This window comes from Pogona vitticeps, chromosome 5 (genome assembly GCF_051106095.1).
Source record: "Pogona vitticeps strain Pit_001003342236 chromosome 5, PviZW2.1, whole genome shotgun sequence".
NCBI classification, from domain to species: Eukaryota; Metazoa; Chordata; class Lepidosauria; order Squamata; family Agamidae; genus Pogona; species Pogona vitticeps.
The window spans coordinates 124,162,201-124,188,985 of record NC_135787.1 but is presented as its reverse complement, the minus strand read 5'-3'; the positions used below and the strand labels follow the sequence as shown (position 1 = coordinate 124,188,985).

Sequence of the window (26,785 nt, the reverse complement as noted above, 5' to 3'; positions counted from 1 at the left end):
CTATGGAAAGTGTCAGGAAACTTCAGCAGGTCTAAAATGTATCTGCCAGATTACTATCTGGGGCTGGTTGCAAGGATCACAGAACCCCGTTATTGCAGCAACTCCACTGGCTGCCAAACTAGGCAGAATTCAAAGTACTGGTTCTAAGCTATAAAGCCCTACACAGCTTGAAACCGAGCTATCTCAAGGACTACATCTCCCTTTATGAGCCTGCTTGAGTATTAAAATCATCAGGAGATGTCCTCTTGGTCCTGCTACTTTCACAGATGCTTTTAGTGGGGGCACAAGACAGGGCCTTCTCTGTTGCTGGTCCTGGACTTTGGAACTCCCTCCCATGGGAGGCCAGGCTGGCCCCATCTTTGCTGTTCTTCCACAAGTAGATGAAGGTCTTTCACTTCAAGTAAACTTTTGCTTAGTGACTGGTTGCCTGAAAGGGCTTTTTAAATGGATTGTTGTACATTACTGTTTTGAATGTGTTGTGGTGTTGCTTGTGTTTTTTAGTATGGTATTTGTTTGATCCTGCTTAGTATACTCACTGTTGCTAGCTTTAAATACTGTATTTTAATGATGTAAGCCTTCTAAGTTCCTTTCTAAGGAGAAAGGCAGGATAAAAATATTTTAAATTTTAAAAATTCCCAAGTATAAGGATGTGCCACCAGAGACCTAGACAACTATACTATAGTACTCTTATTTACTATGAAGGGATGTGATAGCTGGACAGTGAAGAAAACAAAGAGGGAAAATGTGTTAATATGAAATGTGTTTTTAAAGGAGAGATTTATAAATACCACGGACCACCAAAACCATATACTGTATGTATTAGAATCTAATAATTATCTAATAATTAGATAAAATGAATTCTGAACTCTCTAAAAGTAGAAGTGATAAAACCTTAGCTGTCGTACTATGGGCATATCATGAGAAGATAAGAGTCGCTGCAAAAGACAATAATGTTGGAGAAAGTGAAGGCAAGCCTGATGGACTGATTTTAAACAAAGAGCTTCTAATCGAATCTACGTTCGTATATTGTTCGTGCTTGCGGGACAAGTCCCTCTTCTACTGTTTTATATTTATGGACCCAACCGAGGTCGGGGGATCCAGCGGCCATGTTAAGTCCGGGCAAACGAAATCAATGTTTCTCTTCTCTCCTTTTCTTTTCCTTCTTGGTCAACCAAACACACGGAATTTATTGGACAAGAGGGTTGCTATTATTTCCATTTAACTCTTCAATTGCGGCTGCTCCACGGTAAAATAAAACCCCTGATTATTTGCGTCGCCCTTATCCAAGATGACCGCACGAGCCCAGGGGCTCTGTCACTTCCTGATTCCGGCTTCATGCTCGGGTAGCCTTGGCCCCGCCCCTTTCCTGGGGCTCTGAAGTGCAGCGCGTCACGTGCGCTCAGGGTTGTCCTGTCTGGAGAGGCCACGTGGGTGCCTTGCGGGTAAGTCCAGGTTGGTTGGGAGCGGGCTGATGGACCCGTCGTGTCTCGCCCTGACCGTGTCGTCGTTAGCCAGGGACGGATGGCATGCTTTCATTTTGTCAGGTTGCCCAAATCCCGGTGCAAACAAAGAGGACCATGAGCCGAAATCTCCCGCAGCTAGAGGAAATAGGGCAAAAATTGGGATTAAAGATGGAAAATCAGGTTGTGGGTGGCTTAAAGTGAGAAATGAATTGAATTGAGAGCATGTGATGCTAAAACTCCACGATGATAATAGCATGTTGAAAGTCTGTTCATTTACTTATTAAAAAATAAGAATAAAATGTATGTGTTGCTGGCCAGGGTAAGCCAGAAGGCTGGTGTCTTTAGCATAAACACAGGAGAATGTCTTTATCACCTGTAAAGTAGCTGTGGTAGTGTCAGAAGTTTCTTGTCACGTTTTTGTTGTGTGTGTGTTCAGTCATTTAGTCGTGTCCGACTCTTTGTGACCCCATGGACCAGAGCACGCCAGGCCCTCCTATCTTCCACCACCTCCCGGAGTTGTGTCAAATTCATGTTGGTTGCTTCGATGACACTGTCCAACCATCTCATCCTCGGTCGTCCCCTTCTCCTCTTGCCTTCACACTTTCCCAACATCAAAGTCTTTTCCAAGGAGTCTTTTCTTCTCATGAGATGGCCAAAGTACTGGAGCCTCAGCTTCAGGATCTGTCCTTCCAATGAGCACTCGGGTTTGATTTCCTTTAGAATTGATAGGTTTGTTCTCTTTGCAGTCCAGGGAACTCTCAAGAGTCTCCTCCAGCACCACAATTCAAAGGCATCAATTCTTTGGCGGTCAGCTTTCTTTATGGTCCAGCTCTCACTTCCATACAACACTACAGGAAAAACCATAGCTTTGACTATTCGTTTTTGTTACATGCTGTCAAATCGCTCCAGAGCCATGGTGACCCTATGAATGGACAATCTCCTAAATTGTCTTCAACAGCTTGCAAACTCAAGGTTGTAGCTTCCTTTAGAGAGTCAATTCATCTCAACTTCCTCTTTTCCTGCTGCCTTTGAACTTTCCCATCATTATTGTCTTTTCCGAAGAATCCTTCCTTCTCATGATGTGCCCAAAGTAGGACAGCCACAGTTTCAACATTTTTTTTGTGCCTAGAGATAAATCAGGCTTGATTTTCTCGTCAGAGGCCATTAAAGGCCATTATTGAAATAACATTAACTGTGGGTCTTAATGATGGCAATTTTAATTGTATTTTAATTGTATTTTAATTGTATTTTAATCATTTTATTTTATTGCATTGAATTTTAATTGTTGTAAGCCGCCCAGAGACCTTTGGGTAGAGTGGGCGGCATATAAATTAAATAAATAATAAAATAAAAATAAATAATAAATAAAAATAAAGTTTATCCTGGTGTAAACTTCTGTGAACTACAGTCAGCTTTGTTGGATATTTATGGAAATCCATGAAATAGATTGAGAAAGAAGTTTGCTTTAGGAGTCAGTCTAGAATGTATTCAGTGAAGCCAGTTATTTTCCCTGGAAAACTGCATTCCAGTGGCAACTATGCAGTGAATTAACATGGCACTTCCATTCTCACATGTTTGTTGGGTTCTAGGCTGACATGGAATAATATGGATCTATCTTTTGTGTTGGAAAGTACAATAATGTGGAGCCTATACCAGGTTAGAATCGAGACAGTAAATATGGAAGCTATTTATTCGTTTAAGATTGCAGTGTGAGTCAGCTGTAGAGCAAATGGAATAAACCAAAACAGACTTATATGCATTATTGAACTGCATTTCATGAGCAGACTCTGGTGCCTCCTCCACATAAGGCAGCTACACATATCTGCTGTGTTAGTGGTGCTGACACTTTTGAGCTATAGCACCTTTCCTGTCTTTGCTATACTTGCTCCAGCCATAGGCTAGTATTTCTGCACATGGGGCGGAAGCTGTGGAAGCTGCCATAATGACCCGAACTGGGTTGCACACAAGTTGTTTCTTGTCACATCACCGTAGACATTTCTTCCGCTGCAGCCCTATGGGCTTAAAGACTGAACAGAATATTGGTGATAATATCTAAATGGAACTTCAGATGTAGAGGAAGTATGTCTCTGAATGGTATTTAGGGGAGTGAGTAAAAGGACAGTCTGTTGTCCTTGTAGTTTACTTGCAGGCTGTCCAAAGCCATTTGGTGCTTGTAGAAATAAAACATTAGATTAGAATCGAGACAGTAAATATGGAAGCAATTTATTAGTTTAAGATTGCAATGTGAGTACAAGGTAGAGGTAGGATCGGACCACAAAATCTAAAAAATATTGACCTTTGAAAAATGTGAAATGGCCAGTTATATATGCCCCTTGTTTCATCTGCCAGGTCCTATAATTTTTTTAAAAAAATTAAATAATAATTAAATTGGTATATTTGGGATGTGTGGAAAATTGAAACTGTGACAAGTCAGAAGCTTCTGATACAAATGTTTTTAAAGCTAGCAGCTTTCCTTGTTTCATTTTTTGTCTTCATTTTGATTAAATTACCTAAATAAATTTTATGTCCATTGTGTATGGGGGGATAGGCAGTGTAGCCTCATAACGAGGCATAAGAGATAATTTTTGGTAAAAGGAATGAGATGGGTAGGCCTAAAACAATTCTGTGCATTTTTAATACCGCCCTTCTCCTACCTAATGCCCCGTCCCACTAACTCCACCCAGCATTGGCTGTGCTGATTAGGTATGATGGGATTTGTAGTCCATGATACGTAGGAGACCAGCATGTTGGCGAAGACTGCCATACACTTTACCCCAACGTCTGTAAAAAATATAACAGATATATCTAGCTGGAGATGCTTGTATTATTTCAGATGACACGTTGGTGTTGATGATGTATCAAACCTGTGCTGTGTGCCTAAAGTGTTTCTTTAGGAAAGAGGCAAAAGTTAACAAAAATCCTTATTTCCTTTTCAGTTATGGTCTTTTTACAATGATGTAAATGGGAATTTCCTATCCAGAATGGCTGAGAAGAAACCATCGGGAGGACAGTACCTGCTGCTGTTACTGATCATTGCTGTTGTCTTCACACACTTAGCAGTTTGTCCATTTACGAAAGTAGAGGAGAGTTTTAATCTGCAAGCCACCCATGACATCTTGTATCATAGGCTGGATCTGGAAAAGGTGAATATTGGTGTTCTTTTAGAGGGTCCTTTTAGATATTTCCCTCAAGATAGGATGCTGTTGAGTTATTTTCATCTCATCAAATAACAGCATTTTCACTAATTTTCATGCTTCCAGTTCTGCATTATTAGGTGTAGCATGATTATCTTATTTTGGATTCTCAAAGTGATATGAACAGAAATAAAAGAGCAAAAGAAGCTCCAACCTGATATTTGAGGGGTGTCAAAGACAAGAGCTTTATATGTTTCTGTTGTGGGTGATCAAGTATTAAGCACTTAATTTATGTGGCTTGTTTATATAGTATATGAAGAAAGGTGTTCCACCTCAATACATTCCTCTTGATTTTCCTGCTTGATTTGCAAGCAGGAACATCACATTGCTGTGTGAACAACTATGGTAGTTCTAATCCAAGGTGAAATATTTTGATTGAAAGTCCTATGTCTGAAAAACGTCTGTGTAATGCAGGGTTGGGAAATCTGTGGCCCTCCAGATGTTCTGGACTCCAGATGTTCTGGACTTCAGGAGCCCTGACCACCTTGTCCAAGAGTAAAGGGCGTGTGGAAGCTCCATTCCAAAACATCTGAAGAACCAAAGGTCTACCACCCCTCATGGAACTCTAGGGGTATACTTGAAGTAGGGGTCCTGTGAAGAAATGTATTCTGCGAATGGCTCCTCTAAGAGTTCTGCAAACATGGAAACCCAGTTTGGTTCCCTTGTTTGTGGGAGCACAGAAATAGGAGAAGGCAGGCAGAATACTGTTTCACAGGGAAAATATTCATTCAATCTATATATATACAGTAGCTGGTTGAGAGTTGTACAAAGTATACATGCTGATTTTTGGGTTGTGACTCCAGTGTTCACTTAACCTTGTCCTCATTGAAACGTAACCACTGAGAGATATGTATTCATATTGTTAGCTTTATCACTTTTAAAAGGGTCAGGATGGCTTCGATGAAGGTCATGGGAAAGGCTGTATCTCCGTGGGGGTATTGTTTCCATAGGAAAGATGACAAGCCCAATTTCTGTTTTTTTCTAGGCAGGGCTGGGTATGACTTCCCTCTGAAAGTCTAGGGAGCTATTGTTGGTTGGTGTAAGCTATACTGAGCTAGAACAGGGACGACATTGACTTCCAAAGGACTGACGGGGGCTCCGGCCTTCTGCACCTGCTGCTGTTTCTACAGCACCCCTTCCTCTAATCCCAGCACTTCTGCTGGGAAACAGAGAGAGTGTGCTTGATTTCCCAGTAAATTATTTTTCCTTTGTGCTGTGTTTCATTGTAGAATTGCTAGATTTGAGTGGTGAAACCTGCAGGGACAACAGGAACCCCAGCAGAGAGAGCCTGAGTGGCTAGGCGGAGAAGGGTGTATACTACCCTCAACTGATCCTTGATCAGACTTGATATGGAGGCGGCTTCATTGAGAGCCTCCTGGAGGCCCCTGATCAGGAGAAAGGTGTCTTGTGTAAAGGGTACAAAAAAAATAAATAGCTGGGCTAGTTCGTTCAGGCCACAACTAAAACAAAAGTATTAGAGCACCTTGTGTGAAAGTAATAAAGTTATTTCATTGTGAGTTTTTGTGGATTATAATCCATTTCTTTAGATTCACTGTGTCCCATGTGTCTAAAGAAATGGATTGTTAATCTGCGAAAGCTCACACTGAAATGCATTTGTGAGTTTTAAAGGCACTATAATCTAATGGTTGTTGTGGGTTTTTCAGGCTCTTTGGCCGTGTTCTGAAGGTTGTTCTTCCTGACGGTTAGAACACGGCCAAAGAGCCCGAAAAACCCACAACAGCCATTAGATCCTGGCCGTGAAAGCCTTCGCAAATGCATTATAATCTGTTTTTTTTTCTTCTTTCATTTTTGCTATTCATTGCAATAGTTTCATAAATCTTAATAGGGTTGCTCTGGAGTAAATGGTTTGAGGATTCCTGTCTGATCTCGCTCAACCTGTACTGGGTCTAATCTAAAATAGAAATCATATAATGCAATATAATAGTCTTTCTGGTTATTGTTTTTATTTGGTCTGTATTACCAGCCTTCTTCTTTAAAACATTTTTGCAGTATGATCATCATGAATTTCCTGGAGTTGTCCCAAGAACGTTTCTTGGTCCGATTTTCATTGCTGTACTTTCCAGCCCAGCCATATATGTGCTCTCTCTGTTACGGATGTCTAAGTTTTACTCTCAGCTGATAGGTGAGATCTGTTGTTCAAAGTCCAATAGGACATTTGTATGCCTGAATATTTTTCCTCACTGTTGCTCCATAGTGTGCTGTAATCTCTAAAGTTGTTACATGGCCAAGATAGTTTAGATAATCTTGTCATGTATTCATAGCTTGGAGTGAATACTATGAATATAAAAGGCTTAATTTGTTAAGGTTTTAATGAGAAGAAGACTCAAAATGTAATGTATAGCAACACTGTCTTTGATAGGTTTTGCCAGGGATAGAATCAGCAGTAAAGGCACAGAAAAAGTCCGAGGATCAGAAGCAATGTTGTTTTCTTACCCTGGACTGTTGTCTGGATTTAAAAAAGTTAATAAAGAGTTATGTCTTTACTTAGAAGACACTGATCCAGCACAATTCTGAAGTGTGGCAGTAAATGATGATAATCAGTTAGATAATCAGAGGTGCAGAATTCTGAATTAGAAATATTGACTGAAACTTTGTTGTACAGTAATGCAAATGGTATAACTTTTGGAAGCAAACTGCTAGTAAATTAAGAAATCTGTCTCATGCATATTGAGTTGCATGGCTCAGTGTACAGTAGATAATCTCGATGGAGATTTCTTAATTTGTGGCAATTTGTATCTAAAAGTTAGGCCATTTATGTAACTGCAACATGATTTCAGCCATTGAGTGCCTCTTAACATTTCTCTGAATTATCAGATGACTGTTTCCTTTATCTACTTTGAATTAAGAAGTTTAGTTAAAAATAGAAATCTAGTGTTATTATACAGAGAAAGAAACCGCCTTGGTTAGCAAAGTTCTGTTTGTAGAAGCTGAGTGGTAGATTCTTCAAATCCCCCCATCCTTATTTTTCAGACTGAAGGTATTGTTTTTCTCTCTGATTCCTCCTGCCCGCCATATATGTAAAGGAGATGAGTGTCCTTCATCTCTCTTACAGACAGCACACTTTGCAGTTTGTGTTGCCATTTTTCTATGATCTGGCTACTCTTTGGCAATTTCCATTTCCTACTACAGCTAGGAAGTTGGAAATGGGAAAAGCTTCTCTGAACTGCTGCTGCTGTGATTGTCTCCCCTTCTCTGACACTCTTTCTGTGCATTCCCTGCTGGAGGTTACATCCCTGGCAAAATAGATGAACTAAAACTATTAAGTTATGGATAAATGGTAAACTGAGCAGGAGCAAATTAAGTTCAATAATGATATTCACAGTGCTTGGTTATTGGGTCAGTTAAATAATAATTAGTTTATTCCAAGCTTTGTTTCTATGATCGATAATAATTTCTGAACACTTCACTTTAACCCAAGTCCGAGGAAGCCTGGGTTTGAGCGTGATCTATGCCTTGTGGCGGATGCACAAAGAAGTGAGAAAGCAGTTTGGTTCAACCGTCTCCATGTTCTTCTGTTTGATAACTGCTACTCAATTCCACCTGATGTTTTACTGCACTCGAACTCTCCCCAATGTGTTTGCACTTCCCATTGGTAAGTCATTACACAGAGCAAAAAATCACTTCTCGCATTAATAGTTAAGTGTAAAACAAAATATCTTTAAACAGGGTTATAGATGCCTTGAGATATTCCCTTGTTTAGCCCTATGTAGATACAGTACACACCTTTGAATTGAACCATTAGTTCCGCAGAATGTGTAAAACTCTCTGGATGCATCACAGCTAATGTAATTGAATCCCTATTTCCTCATAGTTTCCACTTGTCCCTCTTTTGTAGTGGATAGCCTGTGAATAGGGGTTATTTGTTTAGGTTTTGGTTCATAATGTAAGGCTAAATCCAGTTGTTCATTCCAATTAGAATAGGTCCGCTAAGTCAAAGGGACTTATCTACTCTAGTTGGGTGTCTAAGTCCTAGGTGCAGAATGGGTGACTTTCCCCAATGTTTTTGGAATTTAACACCCAGCAGTCCTAGCTATTTATTTATTGGATTTTTACCCCACCCCTCTAGACCATGTCTACTCGGGGCAGCTTACAAAATAAAACAAAACAGTATAAAAATATATAAAATCATAAAAATTACAGTTACAGTTTTAATTAGAACAATTAATTTAAAGAAAGGATTACCAAGATGGAATAGCATAAGAAAGGAAAAAATAAGAAAGACTTAGTTGACTGGAGGGAAGGCCTGCTTGAATAGCCAAGTTTTTAACTGGCTTTTAAAAACACCCAGCAAGGGTGCCAGCCGAATTTTTGTTGGGAGGGTGTTCCACAGCCGAGGGGCCACCGCCGAGAAGGCCCGGTTTCTTGTTTTTTCCTTCCAGGCCTCTCTCGGCGTCAGACCCCTCAGCCGTCCCTGCTGGCTATATCGTGTGATTCAGGTAGATCTGGGTGTGAGAAAACGATCTGCCAAATATTGAGGTCCCAAACTGTTTAGGGCAAGGCAAGTGGTCAACAAGGAAAATTACAGTCTAACAACATTTGGAGTGCTATCCCTTCCATGTCTCTGTTCAGAACTCTCTCTGTCACTCTTGCACCATGTATCTATCCTGCCAAATTGAAATTTTCTGCAGTTGCCTTTGAAAAGGGAGCAGAAATCATAATAGTCCATTTACTGAAAAGTGCCAAAACACAACAGCAGACTATCTGACTTATGTCAATTGCATTGCCATCTAATGGGCTGTAGTGTTGAGTTCAAGGTATCAGCCTCTCTTTACCTCTAAAGCCCAGTGTGGCTTTGATCCTGTTTATCTTATGCAATGTGAGTCTATCTGTCTGTTAAGATCTACAGGAGAAGAAAGCCATATATCAGCTTATCTTTCTTGGTAATAAGAGGTCTGCAGAAAGATGCAGCCGGGTCTTTTTGGCTGAAGCTTAAGAATGGCAGAATGCCTAAGTAGAATTCTTAGTACACCAGTCTGGAAGCTGTATAAAATCATGCAGTTTGATTCTCAGCAGGTTTTGTATACTAACATATGTTGTCAGACTTGAGTTCCATCAGCCACATCCATCAGGGAGAATAGTCAGGAATAGTGGAAACTGTGTTTTGTAGAGTATGGTTGTTGTTTTTGGGTTGTTTGTTGCTGCAGGTATTCGTTGCTGCTGATATACAGCCAATATTTATTAGTTGCTATGCCGCATTCTGACCTTCCATAATGATACAGTTTTTGAAACACAGTGTATTCAATGTCTGGTTTGTTTGTCTGTTAACTAGTTCTGTTGGCAGTTACATCTTGGATACAGCAAAAGCACCATTCATTCATCTGGTTCTCCGCTTTGGCAATTATTGTCTTCAGATCAGAGCTTTGTCTGTTCCTGGGGTTTATGCTTCTGATGTCGCTGTTCAATAAAAGACTTTCATTTGTGAAAATGTTGTCGTATGCCATTCCTGCAGGAGCTTTTTGGTTAGGTAAGTTTTTAAGGTGCCTTTGAACCAGTTGAATTGACTTCTGAAATGCCACATCATTTGGATACCTTTGCCCTTCCAGATGTTTTGGATTTCAACTCCCAGAAATCTGAGCAGACATTGCTTATGGTAAGAAATTGTGGAAGTTAAAGAATAAAATATCAAGCAGGTTTAGGTTTCATACCTGTGTTATCTGTGTTGAAATGTGCATTCTTTCTGTAGGGTTTATCTGTGTGCTTACATGCAAGAATGCTCCAAATAGACATCTAACCACTGGGGGGAAATGATAATGAATATACACAGATAAACCTCAGGTGGTGTAGCATGGTCTTTATGTATCTTGGTTAGGACTCTGTGCAAACCACAGGGTCACTTCTCAAACAAGGGTTGATGAACCTTCAGATACTTTCTGCTTCAACTCCCATCAGCATAACCAGTGGTAAAGGAATACAGTGGACCCTCTACTTAGGGAATTAATCCGTATTGGAACGGTGGCTGCAGGTCGAAAAGTCTGTAGGTCGAGTCTCCATTGACCTACAATGCATTGAAACCCAATTAATCCCGTAACCGGCCGTTTTTGTTCCATTTTTGTTCCATTTTGTTTTTTTTTCTGGTCTGTAGGTCGATTCTCCGGCTGCAAGTCAAACCTAAATTTTGCAGTCAGAGAAGTCTGTAACTCGAAAAGTCTGTAAGTCGAGCCGTCTGTAAGTTGAGGGTCCACTGTATGTCAGTTGTGCAAACATCTGAAGGGCTAAAGATTTTCTGCCATTGACTAGGCAAAGTAGAGCCCTCCACAAGTTGATAAATGCCAATTCCCAGCATTTCTCCCCACTGACTGTGTTGCTAGTACAGTTGAGATTTGTATTCAGGCTTTCCTGAAGCATTAAGATCTCAACCTTCCTTTTTGCCATCCTTTCCATCACCCTTTTTACCACTTTCGTTGCCATCTTTTAAAATTTTACCCTATGTATTAATTTATTTTTATCGTGTTTTAATATTCTTGCTGATATTGTTGTTGGCCACCCAGAGTGGCCTGGTTGCCAGATGGTGTGGGATATAAATTCAATAAATAAATAAATAGTCCAGCCACATCTGGAAGGGCCCATGTTGCCCACCCCGCACTAGAGTGCTCACATTGGTGCAGTGTGTAGACTTGCCATTTGTGCCATTGTCTTTTTTCTTAAATTAGGTAAACTTTCAATTATAAATTTATATTTATATTTATAAATTTAGGAGAATTCAACAATTTGGAATTCAGATCGAATAACACAGTCTCGTTTCACATTATTTTTGATACTACAGGTCTCCTGTCACTGTCTTCCTGCTTGTCACATTTATTTTATTTTTTTTAATTATTTTTTTAATTTCCAAAACAAATACAACAATACAAAACACTTACTAATACAATCTAAAACAGTGCACCTCCATACCCACGGGAACCTTTGGAGCAATCTTTTATTACATACCTCCTTTCCAAAATAATATTGATTGTTGATTAGAGGCTTTCCGCTTTTCTTTCACTAGTATAAATTCAATAGATCTACCCCAAATAGCATAACAATATTTAAACTTATTTCCCTTCTTTTCATCTTAAGTTCGTAGTCAATTTGTTGTTTAACACAATGTCCCATACTTCGTTATACCAATCTTCTGATTTAATATCATGTTTGTCTTTCCATAATGTAGCTATTAATATTCTAGCATTTGTCATAAAATTAGAAATCAATACTCTGGTTTCTCTTCAGATCGCATAAATCTTTCGCCTTTTGCTTGTTGCGTTTATATGAAGTCTTTCATTCAATCATGGGTTAGTTAATCCTATTTTAAGTGTATGTGTGAAACAGGTCTGCAGGTAAAGTTTGTAAAGTTCTCTGTTTATCTTTAAGTGTTTGTATCTTCTAGGATTCACAGTAGCCTTGGACTCTGTTTTTTGGAGGCAGCTTCTGTGGCCCGAAGGAGAAGTACTTTGGTATAACACAGTTCTAAACAAAAGTTCCAACTGGGGAGTATCCTTTAAATACTGATTGAGGATAAAACTGCAGCACACTGAGATGAGATATAGTCTGACCTATCCATGATGCTTAATTAGTTCTTGTGAAATAATGTGTTTAAACAAAAAAGCAGTGTCACTTTTCCTCCAATTAACAGCTGTGTGAACCCTTTAGTCTTTATAAAATAAACATCCAAGGAAGAGGAACCTAGCGGTCCTGGTGAACTTTCTTATCTGGAGAGGGACTTTTGGAAGAAATGAGGAGGCCCTCCTCTTCTCTATGTGGTATCTGCAGTCTTAAACTCGTTTATATGCTAGATGTCGCACATTCAGTCCCTTGTATCTCCAGTTGATTCTGATCAGGTTGCCGGTGATGAAAGAGATCTCCTTTCTGCCTGAGATTCTAGAAAGCTACCACATCCTAGAAAAGATAATGTTGGGCTACAGGGACAAATTATCTAACACTTCCATAAGGCAGCTTCTTTCAGTGATGTGTTCTGTTGGTGGCATAACAAAAACCAAAAATATTGTGATGCTTTAAAGATGTAACAGATTTATTTCAGCGATCTTTGGAGTGTTACAGTCTTATTTCTTCAGACTCATTGGTCAAAACTTTGTTGCTTAACATAACAGTTAAGACTAATTTAATCAGTGGAACTTGCAGAGGTATTGATGCACCAGATATCCAATGATTCAATGGGCCTACTCTCATGACTTACTCACTAAAGACTCACAATGTTTAGATGATAAATTTAGAGACCCATTTGCAGTGGTGGGGTGGTGGTGCTGAATAAAGACAGAACACAGACTCAGCTGATGAATTTTGAAAGTGACAGTACCTTTGTGAACACAGGTCATGAAGTTTCCAAGTGTTTGTTGACTGAAAGTTTCATTACCTGAGTTAATAATGATTGTCATTTTGAACATATCTATCAGAGGGTGCAAGCAGATGTAACCTTAAAATGTAGCCTTAAAACCCTTCTGTAAAAGAAGGTGGAATGGGTACATACCTGATCTTTACAGCTGAAGCTGACTGACCATTTCCACGCTTCACTGTTTCAACAAGATATTTACCTAATTTTTATTTTTATTTTACTGAGATTTCTTTCTTATTGTTGTGAAAACATTCCAGTTCATTGAACTGCTGAGTGAAAGGCAAACCCTCGCCTTCCCTTGCTGCAGTGGTGAGGCAGTTCTGTCCTGTCCCACTGGCTGGAATATTGAGCAACAGTGACTGTGAAGTACGAGTCTATAACAAAGTTGTACAAGTGTGTGGACTGTTTCCATTCCAGATGCCAGCCATAGCTTCTTTTATGATACTCCAATCCACTGCCACTGTTCCGCTGTTACTTAGCTCTTTGCAGTCAGTCAGATCCTATGGCTGCTGAATATACATAGTCCTCATTGGCTTGTTGTTGATCCACCTGGCGTCCCCTCACTGAGGTTTTTGTCTGGTGTGTATATAGCCTTTTATGAATGCTGAGGTTCTCCCAAATGTGCTGATACCTCCTGCTGCCATCTTGGCTGTGCAACAATACACTTTTGGAAGATTAGTTCAGTTTGCTCTTGTTCTAGAAAAGGGTTTTAAGGAATTTTGCCCTTTCCTAAAGTTGTGGCATCTCTAAGGAGGAGGTGGGGAATTTTATGTATATTTGTACAAACATCTGTGCATATACCTCCCCTCTTTTGGATAATACATGTATTGAAGGGCAAACTGGTATCCTTGTATCTCATTTGGTATAGCTTGATTTTTACTTGCGCTGGATATGAACAGCATGTATGTGTGTATGTTATGAGCAGTACTGGGCACACTTATATAATTATAATAATTATGATACAGGCAAAAGTTATTGTATAGAACAAAATATTTATTAAAACGATGGTGGTGGCTTTAAAAATCCTTAACTCTTCTTCAAAATTATTATCGAAGACCTCTCCGTTTCTGTGGTATTTTTATTCAGCCTTGCCCCGAGCTCTGGGATGCAGTATTCTGTTTATACCATTTGGTGCCATAGATAAAAGGACCCGAATATTAATTCTACCTACACTTGCTTTTATTTTCTTCTATTCATTTCTCCCACACAAAGAGTTGCGGTTTATTATATACACATTCCCAGTCTTCAATATAGTGGCTGCCAAAGGTTGCTCACGCATGTAAGTTTGGCTCTCCCCCCCCCCTTTCTTATGTGTTATCATCTGCCACCTTTCTAATCATTTAGGTCTAAATTCAGCTATTGGTCCCAAGTAAGGTGGACCCAGTGAATCAGTGGGGCTCATGTAGGCTGTGATGTAAAATCCCATTGATTTAGCTCTTGGGTTCTATATCTTTAAAAAATAACCCGTGAGTTACCTATTCTGTTGAAGTATATTTTCAGATCCATAGAGAGCCAGTAAAATTGATCTTAAGCCCTCAAAGGAGAGAAAATAGATAAACAGTAAGGCATAAACTTATTTTGGCACTATGTAACAAACTCATATTAGAAAAAGATACTTATTGAACCAGAGGATGTAGAGATCTGCAAAAGAACATTATGTTCTTTATGGTTAATTCTATGCATTTTATACTACCATGACATTTCAGAAATTGAAAAAAGTTTAGCAAAGAAGAGGCTCTGGGTAAGAATTCTAGTGACCAATTGGAGAGGTTTCTTCATTCATCCCATGCTTTCTAGTGTGTTGGATTGCACCTCCCATAATACTTAGCTGTGGTTTGTTATTTTGTCCAGAATTCTTTCTAAAAGTCATCCAGTATTTATCAATGAAGCTATTTTGATGGTTCCCCATATTAGAGTTGGATATATTGTGTAGACACAAGGTCAGCCACTAATCGATGTATTGTTTTTTCTTATTTCACAGTCTAAATAATTACAGGAAATCATGGATGTATAAGTTAGGTTCCCTCTTTGTCATAGCCCATCTTCTTGTTAATGCTGTTTACTCAGGAGCATCACTGTATGTTTCACACTTCAATTATCCAGGAGGAGTTGCCATGCAAAAGCTACACCAGTTAATACCTTCAACAGCAGGTAATAAAATTGAGACAAAACTTTAAAACAGAAATGTTGGAGATTGTACCATGGATGGAGCATATAACACACCTGTTACAAGAACTGCACTGGCTACCAGTCCATTTCCAGGCCCAATTCAAAGTGCTGGTCATTACCTATAAAGCCCTATACAGCTTGGATGCAGGCTACCTGAAGGACTGTATCTCCCTATATGCGCCTTTTTGGCAATTAAGATCAGGAGAAGAGATCCTCCTCTCGGTCCCATTGCCAGCACAAGCACAGCTGATGGGGACATGGGAGAGGACCTTCTCAGTGGCAGCTCCCAGGCTATGGGACGCTCTCCCTTGGGAGACCAGGATGGCCCTTCCCCTTTATCCTTTTGAAAAAAAGCTAAAGATCCATCTCTTCAGGCAGGTTTTGAACAATTATACCTGAACCCCATTTTAGCAGATAATTTTAAACTTTTTAATGCTTTCATGTTTTAATCTTTTAATTGTATTTTAAATCATATATTGTTTAATTTATCTTTTCATATTTAACTTACTGTGTTTTTAAATTGTGTGATTTTTAATGTTGTGAGCCACTTTGGGTTCCTTGTTGGGAGAAATGTCGCATATAAATCATCATCATCTAGGGTTGGGGGGGCAGACTGGTAGTAATAATAGGTAGTACAAACACATCGTTTGAATTATCTTTGGGAGGGGAACCAACTTTAAGAACACAATTTAGAGCACAGCCACGATGTTTCACCATTTCCTTGTTCTGAAATACCCCAAAGGGGAAGTGTTTAGGATTACCTTCAATGAGTATCTACCTTTACTGTATCATTACCCTCACCGGTATCAAACTGGGAAAGTAGATCACTGTTGTTGAATGAGGCTGTCAGAACTATGAGGATAAATCAATAATTATTGTAATTTTGGGGGGTGAAGTGAAAAAGATGTTTTGCTGGGTGTGGCGGCTAGGCATGGTGAACTGCTGTCCTAATCATCAGAGTCCCTTCAATTAAGACCATAATGAGAGGACGGGGAAAGTGTGACTCTTCCCAGCTGTTACTGCCTGCCATTCTCCTCGTGCTCCGCAACTGGCTAGAGCAGGGGTGTCAAACACAAGGCCCGCGGGCCAAATCCGGCCCGCCAGACCTCATCTGATGGCCCGCGGAGCCGCCGCCAGCCTTACAGATACAACCGGCCCTTTGATGGGGACAGGGCCACAGGGCCTGGAGCTTGGCGTGCGATTCCTTGGGGAACTTGTGGCTCTCCAGGATGTGGTAGAGCTCACGGTAGTGGCCGCCGTGGAAAGCCACAACGGCGCGGGCGCGCAGCACCGACTTGTTGCGGTGGAGCGCCTCGCCAGCCCCCGGCGCTACCGGCAGCGACCACAGGAAGCGCCCCAGGCGCTCCACATCACCGCTCTCCTCCAGGGTCTCGCACACCCCGGCCACCTGCTGAGGGCTGAAGTTGAGGAGGGGCAGCTGGAACATGGGGGCAGCCGAGTTGAGGCGGGGGGGCAGAAGCATGGCTGAAGGAGAGGCCGGAGAGGCGGCCGGGCGCTGCCCTCCGCCTCGCCCTCCCGTCGGGCTGAGGTGTCCCCGAGGAGACCCGCTCGCCCATGGAGCGCTGAGGCGACGGACCACGGGTCGCCCCCCGCTCGTCCCTCCCGGGTGCCCTCGCCACCGCCCCGGCACCGCCACCCTTGGCTCCAAATCCCCGGAGCGAAAGCAAGCAAGGGGGCTCGCCTCCTTCTCGCTTCGCCCCCCACGCCGCCCTTCGTCTTCTCCCGTCGCCCCTCGCCTTTCTCTCTCTCGGGGCTTTTTTTTTCTCCCCCCCTCGCAAGCGCAGCTGGAGCCGGAGCCGCCCGGCGCGGGCGCTGCACAGAGGAGCTGGGAGGCAGGACTGCGCCTCGCCTCTCGGGCTGCGTTGCCTCAAGTGGTCGAGGGTGGGCGGGAAAGGGTGGGAGGCGCGAGGGGAGGGGGGGAGTGGGGGGGAGGAGGGGAGGATGATGACTTGAGGGGGGGAAGAAAGAGAGACACACACAGAGAGAGAACAAGGGAAAACCCCGGACGTCCTCCTCCTGCTCCCTTGGCGCACATCTCCCGCCCACTCCTGATTTGCCGCGGAGGGAGGGCGCCCCCTGCCAGATTGGCCGCCCCTGCCCTCCCTCGGCTCGGTTTCCATGGAAGGGCTCCTGCCCATCACTGTCAAGCGCCTGCCAATCAACAGCGCCCGCCCGTCCAACGCAAGGAGCTGCTCAGCGCGCCAGGCACAACCCCACCGCACAGCCCTCCCTCCCCCCATAAGGGCGCCCTACAGATACAACCGGCCCTTTGATGGGGACCAAACTGCTGATGCGGCCCCCGATGAATTTGAGTTTGACACCCCTGGGCTAGAGCAAGTGAGAGCAGCAGTCCAGCAACCCCTGGTTATTTTCCATTCATGCTATAAAAAGCTAGTTCCTCAGATCTTCATAAGAAGAAGGCAGAGAGAAGTTCTGATACGAATCCTTGAGAAAAAAGTCTCCTGGCTTGAGCCTGGCTACAAAAACTGAGTGAAAAACAGTTTCTGAGAAAAGTCAGTCAGCCTGAATCTTGGCTTTTTAATATCCAATAATGTCCTCCAATTTATTTATTTATTATAATTATGCCCCACATTTCTTCTAAGGAGCTCAAGGCAGGTCTTATGATTCTATCATTGCAACAACTCTGAAGTTGGTTTTTCCTGAAATACGGTGACCACCACCACCCTGCATAAACTTGGCCTGAGTCTATGTTCATAGGAGGCTGATTCTTTAATTTAAAATATATATTGTCTATTCATTCCACACTTCTTGAGTCATTATTTTGCAGCCTGTTCCAGTCATTGTAGTAGATCTATTGAAAAACAAAGATCCTTCCAGTGTTGCCACAATATAGATTATTTATGTTATTGTATGCTTTCAGATATTTGTTATCTTGAAAGGCTTTTTATTTGGAAGTATTTTCTGTTCTCTTTTCAGACGTTTCTGTCCATATCGATGGGGCTGCAGCACAAACTGGAGTATCTCGATTTTTAGAAGTCAATTCGGATTGGAAGTAAAAACAAAGGCCTTTCAAAAATTTGTTTACCCTCTGCTTTTCTATGTATAAATGTGCTTGTCAGTTATGGAAATTGCTTGCTCTCGTACAGGGTGGTTGCTACTTGTTAGCAGCCCAAGGGTGATCTTTTTTTGCCCCTTGCTAAGCCGGAGGGCTGCAACAGGGCTCTGTAGGTACCATGGGAAGGGCCTCCTTTCCTCTGTGTCCTAAGCACTATCTCACTGAGATGATGAAGTAGCAGAACTGGATGAGCAAAATATGCTCCAGGCTTCCTTCAGACCTTTTCTCAGAAAAAAAAAAAAGGTGAATTGCTGCTGCTGGACATCTTCAGGAGTGTCAGTTTCCTTTTAAATACGTTGCAGAGACACACATCTTGGTTCAGTGAACATGGAACAAGTACCTTTTTTTCCCCCCAAAACCAGAGGTGGTTCATCTAGGTGCTTCATTTGGGGGGCATTTTTGGAATGCTGCGCAACCCCCTGAAAGTACTAGTAGAAGAAAATTAGCCTCTGGGTCCACTGAAGTTGCCTATCCTTGCAGTCCAGCATATCGTTTGGAGTGACACTCCACAAATTAATGGAACTGCCCAAGGGGTCCTTTGTGTGTGCCTTCTGGCCCAGTGGGAACCCTTCCCTGAGGCCTCAGGTTGCTGTGAAAAAGCACAAAGGTGAAAATGTCCTTTGAAAAGATGGCCTGAGGCATTCTTACCTAATTTATTCAGATGAGCAGTGGAAGGTTTGTGGAAGTTTTCTGCTACTTCACTTTAACTTTGGCTAGCTATTCACTCTTACACTGGTTCAAAGTACCATGTGAGAGGGATGGAAGTCAGCATCCAAGCACATACTTTGCACATTGGAGGCCCCTGATTGAGAGTCAGTTGGGACAGGGAAAAGACTGTTGTTTCAGTCTTGAATACTCTTAAATCAGCCACTGTTGCTTGTGATGTGGCAGCTGTAGCCTACAGCCTTGTAGGTACCCTTGTCCATGATGAGGGATAGTGGGTAGTTGAGCAACATATGGGGCATCACAAATTTCTCACACATGCTGTTATGGCAGAAATGAGTTAATGTTTGTATTCCTTATTGTGTGTTAATTGCATGACTTGGTGCATGATAATCAATGATTTCTTAACTAGCTGCAATTTGCCATTGTGATTTGTGCCATTACACTTAACACTGGCATATATAACCAATAGGATTCTGGCCATAGTTTGGGGATTTTTATGCTACTGTGTAGGAAGATCCAGAAGACACAGTTTCATAGATGCTAATTTCACAATTTTTCAGTGTTGAAACAGAATGTTCGTAATATCCATTACTGGAAGTTGGTAGAAATATTCTGAATTTTCCAAAACATGCAAGTACTTTCCTTTCAACAATATGAAATAGTAACCAAACATGAGCAACCAGTACTGGTATATAAGAGAGACATATTATTCCATCTGTGCAGATTGATGGAATCTTGAATTTGAGATTTGACTCCTAAAAAACCCATGTTACTCATATGTGCCATATGAGCGAGAGCTATTTCATTGCCTTTCCTAGAAGTGCCTTAAGAAAACAGCTGACATTTCATTTTCTTATTCAGAAGAATTTTGTTGTTGTAACTGTGAATATAGGGTAAATTCTTTAATCCTGGCACTGCCATGCTGAATTAGGATGAAAGGCTTTCACATGTGGGGAATTTTAGAATAATATTATTGAGGGAAACTGACATCCTAATAACAGCTTCTTAGACAGCCAAAGGTGAAATTCCATTCAAAGAGTCATCCAGGTGTTCAGTTTGAGGCAGCAGATGGCCCAAACTTTCTGTTTTAATTAGAAGCTGAATACTGTATATGTCATCCAGTAACTAGCATACAATTTCAGAGGAAGACAGGAAAAAGCTCTTCTTCAAGAGAGCTTTACAGCTGTGTTCTCTGTTATTTTGGACAAACCTTATTCTGCATAGTTGGAGGGAGGTGACCATTATCAACAAATGGAAAATGTGTTTCCCCTCTATATCGGTGAGAAGAACATGAGGTCTTCCAGGTGTCATCTGACTCCAGTTCCCGTCAGCCATAGCCAGTGTAGCCAAAGATAAAGGATGACAGGACTTGTGTGCCAACAATAACTAGAGGGTCACACCTTCTTCATCTTTGTTTTACATTGTTTTCTGCTCACAACCTCCTAGAGAGGCAAACTGTCTATGATGAAGTTGGCAGAAAAGATGTTCTGCATCTGTCGTAAGGCACCTGACAATCTATTGGCTGTCAAACTCTTCATTATATAGGGAAAAAGTAAATGCAGGACAAAAAAAATGCATCACAAATAGGTTGAACTGTGTTGCATGGCTGAAGGTATTAGCTGATGGTGATTAAGTGGAGCCAGCCAGTCAGGCTCTTCTATTAGTTTCCCCAGTCCAGTATCCTTTTGCAATCTCCATCCATCCATTCCCGCTGCTGGAGGATGCCAAATCAGTACTTCTACAGTCAGTTTAGGAGAGCAGGGAGATCAGTTGAATGAACTCGAGTTCCACTGGAATTTTCTTGGTTCGCACCAGGTTATTGTACAGAGACAGCCTGGGTTGTCTCCAGGACTGTTGTGTGAAAAACCAGGAGTTGAATTGATTTTTTGCTTGATTTCTCAGCTGCTTTTGATACATCGACCATGGTATGTGTGTATGAAGCTGCTAGGTGAGGTTACACAGGGATTTAGACTGAAGTATCATTAGCATTCTGATGACGCTGACCTTGGTGTTATCTGAAATGGATGAGGTTTTAGAAGTGCTGTTTTGATTTGGCAATGAGAAAAATAAAGATTAATAACCAAAGCTGAATCATAGCAAGGAAGGGGCACTGTGAATTGGTGGTTTCTAAATCCAGGATGTTGAGTATTACCTGTTCTGGATGGGGTTGCTTGCCTTTTGAAAAAGCAGGTGCACAGCTTGGGGGTGTTGTTGGATCCAGCACTGTCTTTTGACATCCAAGTAATTAACCATTAGCATATGAAAAATCATTCAAGAAAAATAAGTTTAAAACAAATATCCAAGTTAGAACTTTGCACCTACAAGAAGACAGTGCAGGGTACATCCTGCAAGTACATACATTTTTGTCTTGTGTAAAGGGGTCTCTTTGGAAAGGCCCAAGGGTTGAGCTAACAGAGAAGAGGCTACTGTCAGAAAAAGTTGCATCATCATGCAACCACTGTTTTCTCCATATAGAAGGATTATGTAGCAACTGCCTGTTTTGTCTGGGTGCATGTAGGGAGGGGTGCTTGTTACACTAGGTAATTGTTGTTTGTCTTATAGGTATGACAAAAGAGAAGATCTCAAACCGGGAGACTCATTCATGTTCTCTTACACACATTTACTTATGGAGATGGACCCTGCTCAAGTATCACATTATAAAGCAACCCACCGAGTGATGGCATATATACCTGGCACCAGTGGGATTGGACTCAATTTTACTAAACTACCTCCTGTTACTTTAAACTTGAAATCTAAACTAGTACTTTTGGAAAAACTTCCTACTTCTTTTGGAACATAAAATATTGAGTCTTGAAATAAATTTCCCACTAAGATTCTGTTGTATTAATTCAAAACAAGTCAAATGTTTTTGAACAATCAAGGGAACCCTACGTGATTCCATTCATTTCTCTTCAGCGAGAGTGCTGCACGTACACATACATGCATATACTGCCAGTTATATGTAGATTGCCAGGCATTGGAACGTCACAGAATACAGAAATGTTTCCCATTTCACAAAGATGTAATGTCCAGTTAAATGCTATACAGTGGACCCTTGACTTACAGACGGCTCGACTTACAGACTTTTCGAGTTACAGACTTCTCTGGCTGCAAAATTTAGGTTTGACTTGCAGCCGGAGAATCGACCTACAGACCAGAAAAAAACCAAAATGGAATAAAAACGGAATAAAAACAGCCAGTTGCGGATTAATCGGTTTTCAATGCATTGTAGGTCAATGGAGACTCGACCTACAGTCTTTTCGACCTGCAGCCACCGTTCCAATACGGATTAATTCCGTAAGTAGAGGGTCCACTGTATTCTAAGACAATTTATCTAGTGTTTTATGTTGTTTCCTGTACCTATGTATAAGTGGTTGAAGGTGCATGGATACATCTCCCCATCCCACCTCCTCAACTGCCAGGTACAACGTACATTACTTGAATCACAGCATCTAATTCTGTTCTGACAAGGTCCAAGCTGTCATTTGCAACATGGGATTGCAGTTACATACTGAACCTGGTTTTGGAGCAGGGATGTGAAATTGTTGGTATCTTTATCTGTTTGAACAGCACCTACATGGGAAAGATCCCATACACATAGCCTAAGCAACTGCATTTAACATCTCATACAAAATCTAGGAACTGATTCTAGAAAATCAATTTGTGCATATAGTGCATATAGATTTGTGCACATAGTGTTTGGGGTTTCTGCATGTTATACTGAATCATGACTCCAACTTGTTTATAATGTAGTAGTTGGGTACAGGTTCAACTATTTATGCTGGTGGGACCTCTGAACCAGTCTGTCATCTGCTCCACAGATTGTTCTGACCTACGATGCAGTCTTTGGAGTTGAAGGAGAGAAACAAAGCTGCTTCTGAAGGGTGTTACCATGACAAATCCCGTAACACAAATCAAGAGGAAAATAGTGTACCATGTTGTTGAGAACATCTGTCCTTACTTTATGTCTTAATTACCGTTAAGTCATTTTAGAAATTCTGGATGCAGAGATGGAACTTGTTAAGAGTCACTTAAGTGAATTGATCTTTTACATGAATATGTATATTCTATAAATATTTTCTCAGCCACATTCATTAAAATTTGTGGGTTGCTTTTTAAAAACAAACTGATAGGAAACATTCTTTTATGGCAGCCAAACTAATAGTGTAGTATATTTTGGCTTCCTCAGAACCCCTAGTTCACTACATGCCAAACTTATAAAAAGCAGTGAAGTCAACTGTCATATTGATGGCCTCTGCCCATTAATTGAAAATACAGATATGGAACTATCTGCTGCAAAAGAAGTTGTTATATGCAAGTATGCTGCTTCCAATTATTCATTACAATTTTTTAAAACAGAAAAGCTAGGCATTATACTGGGTGTAGCCTGGGACAGAATAAGGAGGGTGCAGGTTTACCAAGATGCAACAAATGCCAACCTGTACAACCAGTTAATTTGCAAAGCCATGCACTTTGGCGTATTGTGCCATGAGTTGGATTATTTTTATTGTGCATCAGAGAATATTACAGTAAGCATCCATTGACATACAATTTATTTAATCAAATATTCAGCAGCAGTAGATGCAACTAAGGACAAGCAAAACAATAGATCATGTTAGGGTGTGGCACAGGGCTGCAAGTACAGGAACCTTCACTGATTGCAAAGATGAGTTGGTACCATTGCACTGCTTTGTCTTCAACAGACCTTGTGCCTAGATTCAATCTATAATCTGCTTTTAAATTTGAGTTCCAAATTAGTATTGCCTAAAGAGCCTTCCTACTCATTCTGACTTTGTCAGTTATTTCAAGTAAGGCAGTGTGAGTGTGAGTGTAGATACATATCCCTAGTGATCATTCAGGCATGGATAAGGAGTTAGTAATTTATTAGTGGTCATTGAGTATCACATTAGCATTCATAATGGGACTTTCTGCCTATCCCTGGGGGGGGGGGGCTTCCCAACTTGTTTGGGAGGGTTTTCTTGTGCACTGGAGTAAATTTTAAAGAGGCACAAGGTCCCTCATTGGACAGATGCTCCTCAATGGATACTGGCCATAGGAACCACGCCCATGTGAAGCATAAAAAGCTACCTGGTCAACTATGGAGGCTTTATGGCCCAGATGCATGTCATTATGACGATCCTGATGGCAATCTGTCAGCTCAAACCTGGTGGGCAACTTCCTGCACACTGGTCTCTTGGACTACCTCTCATCTAGCTTTTACACTCAAGAGTTCCTACAGCTCCTTTGACCAGTGCAGCCCTTCCAGAAGCATCAATGCAGTTGAGTGAAGTCTGTCCCAAATTGATTATTTCTGCAAAGGGACTATGGCAGTAGAATAAGGCTCTGTAACGTGGGCAGCCTGAACATTTTGCTAACACGTGCACTAAGAAGCGAAGAAAATTCTTAAGAAAGGACCCTAGGTCTGGAATGGCTGGCTCCAACTGTCGAGACCCCTCCGCTTGCATGCTGGCCTACAAATGCACAATTGGCCGTCTATGCCACACTCGTGTTGGACTCGGTGGTTCTCAAACTTGGGGGGGTCCCCAGATTTGGAGCGCAACTCCCAGGAATCCTGGCCAGCATAGCTAGTGGTGGAGACTTCTGGGAATTGCAGTCCAAGAATATGTGGGGACCTCGTTTGAGAACCACTGACTTCACCATGGACCTCACCTTCATAGAACAGCACCAACATCCCCAGGTACTCAGTGGGGGTTCCAGTGACAGCAGAACTAACTAATGATCCATCTGGGGCTTACCACTCAAATGACTTCCCAGAATAACTAGGAGACACTCGTTTTACCTGGCTGCAGTTTTCTACTTTTCCCTTGTACTGGGGCTTGCATGGCTGGCACTCCATCACCCCGGGGTGTATTGGCCCAAGGGAAACTCCCGAAAAGCCTACAGATAACCACAAACTACACGCAGATGATGAACCTAAGAAACACAAAATTGTATTTGTGTAGACATTGAATGCAAGAGTTTTCTGTGCAAGGTACGAATATTTCAAGTATCCAGTCATGCAGTTAGGGCTGTGCAACATTTCAGCAGTCTTCCAACATTTTATGAATGATGCATTTCATGACCCGTTAGACTATTTATTTATTTATTTGTTTATTTATTTATTTATTTAATATTCCGCCTATCTAGCCGGTTAAGACCACTCTAGGCAGTTGACAACATAAAAATCTATTTAATCAGAATCTACCTTGATTTATTTCTGGTTCCCCATTAGAGCATGAGCAACATGTCCAGATAGTGTTACACTGCCTATGGGAGCATCATCTCTGTGCAAAACTTGAGAAGTGTGCTTTTGATCTCTAAGCTATAGGTTATTAGACATCCCTTAAGGTGCTCCATATGGATCCTGCTAACATGGAGACCACCCTGTTATTGGCAGGCTCCTCAGAATGATAAGGATGTTCAGCAATTGCTTGGGTTCATCTGTTACTAGTGATGCATCATCTCCACTACCTGGCCAGAAGTGGGCTGGCACTTCATAATGAAACTTTGCTTCATTAATAGTCCAACTGACAAGTCTATTATGGACTTTTGCTGGACAGCTCTTGCAGATAAGTCTTTTCAAATGTTAAATGCTTCCATCCCATCGCTGAACCCATTCTCCAGTATCCTGATCTGCAACCTCCCTTTGTTGTGAAGATTAACACTTCCAGTTTGGTAACTGGGGCAGTACTTTTTCAGCCAGCATGGGTCAACCAGGGCTTACACTTGTGTGCCTATTGCTCCCATAAATTCACCCCTCCTGAACAGAATGACATCATGAGGGATAAGGGGTTACTGGGCACAAAAGCTGTATTTGAGACCTGAAGGTGTCTCCTAGAACAGGAATGGTAAACCTTTGGCACTTCAGCTGCTTTGAACTATAGGTCCCACTTTTTTTATTGACAATGCAGCCTAAGGATTCAAGGATTTGTATTCTAAAATATCTGGAGTACCAAGGTTAGTGGAGGGTTCCAGGGCTGAGGAGGTGGCATAACCTCTCAGCCCTTGAGCAAAGACTAAAAACATGAGCCTGGTTGAAAGCTACAAGGCACGTAAGGTCTCCTTGTGAGCAGAAGCCTCCTTGTGTTCTCATGGGTTGGCATTCTCCCAGGGAGACCAAGGGGCCAAACCATATGGTTGCATTCTTCCACTTGCTGCCTGAGCACTACAGCTGTGTGTTGGGATGGGCCCCAGCACTGCAGCTATAACTCAGTTTGTTGGATTGACAAGGTGCTGGAAGGAACTTTTCTGACAGCCTCTGCCTTGTTCTGGATTGGCTGGACCTTGTTTGAATTGCTTCCTGGACTATAACTTTGGATTGCCCTGTCTGGGTGTCTGTTATGGTGAGCCTTATAGTTCCTGCTTCACCCTTTCCATAGTCTGGGCCTTGATTAGCCAGTAGCTTTGCTTATCTCATTAAGTGCAAAACAGGGCAAAAAGTGTAAAAACATCCCATTCTCCAATTCTTAATCCATACTGTCTCTATACAGTGGTGCCTTGCATAGTGAGGTTAATCCGTTCCGGATTAACCTTCTCTATGTGAAAACTTTGCTAAGCGGAAAGTAAAAAGCCAAATCGGCACAAAACTCACCGTTTAGCGAAGTTTCCAGGGTCCGGCAGCCATTTCCGCGCCCTCGGTAAGTGAGGGGAGGGCGCGAAAACTCTGCGCGCGGCCATTTCGGGCGTCCGGCAGCCATTTTGGAACCACCGAACAGCTGATTTTCGGGCGTCGCAAAGTGAAGATCGGTAAGTGAAACGCTTACCGATCTTCACTATGCAAGTTTCGCCCATTGGGGCCGACCCTATGCCTCTGCATTAGCGATCCCGGAAAAGGGATCGCTATGCGGAT

The 26,785-nt window shown here is 41.8% G+C and overlaps 1 protein-coding gene and 1 long non-coding RNA gene across 3 annotated transcripts; one reads left to right on the top strand and one right to left on the bottom strand.

Annotated features, from left to right (window-relative positions):
• The first annotated feature begins 1,357 nt into the window (after positions 1-1,357).
• ALG12 (ALG12 alpha-1,6-mannosyltransferase) lies at positions 1,358-21,770 on the top strand. Of its 2 annotated transcripts, XM_020788208.3 has the most exons (10): positions 1,358-1,442; positions 4,400-4,606; positions 6,668-6,800; positions 8,097-8,270; positions 9,948-10,142; positions 12,042-12,145; positions 14,060-14,283; positions 14,986-15,155; positions 18,132-18,207; positions 21,499-21,770. In XM_020788208.3, exons 2-10 carry the CDS (start codon positions 4,445-4,447, stop codon positions 21,734-21,736), a joined length of 1,476 nt encoding a protein of 491 aa, XP_020643867.3. In that variant the 5' UTR covers positions 1,358-1,442; positions 4,400-4,444; the 3' UTR covers positions 21,737-21,770. The 2 variants fall into 2 exon arrangements, with proteins under 2 accessions (XP_020643867.3, XP_078250529.1); XM_078394403.1 differs by lacking the exon at positions 8,097-8,270.
• On the bottom strand, positions 12,603-14,913 carry LOC144589552 (uncharacterized). Its single transcript, XR_013545721.1, has 2 exons — positions 13,806-14,913; positions 12,603-12,968 (listed from the first exon to the last, which is right to left on the bottom strand). It is a non-coding gene; the product is annotated as an uncharacterized LOC144589552 (long non-coding RNA).
• Positions 21,771-26,785: the final 5,015 nt, after the last annotated feature.

Excerpts from the sequence above, each read along its gene's own strand:
- ALG12 (XM_020788208.3), top strand. The coding sequence starts at position 4,445 with ATGGCTGAGAAGAAACCATCGGGAGGACAGTACCTGCTGCTGTTACTG. Across the intron at positions 4,607-6,667 it reads ATAGGCTGGATCTGGAAAAG|TATGATCATCATGAATTTCC; the intron begins GTGAATATTGGT and ends ACATTTTTGCAG. Across the intron at positions 14,284-14,985 it reads GCCAAAGGTTGCTCACGCAT|TCTAAATAATTACAGGAAAT; the intron begins GTAAGTTTGGCT and ends CTTATTTCACAG.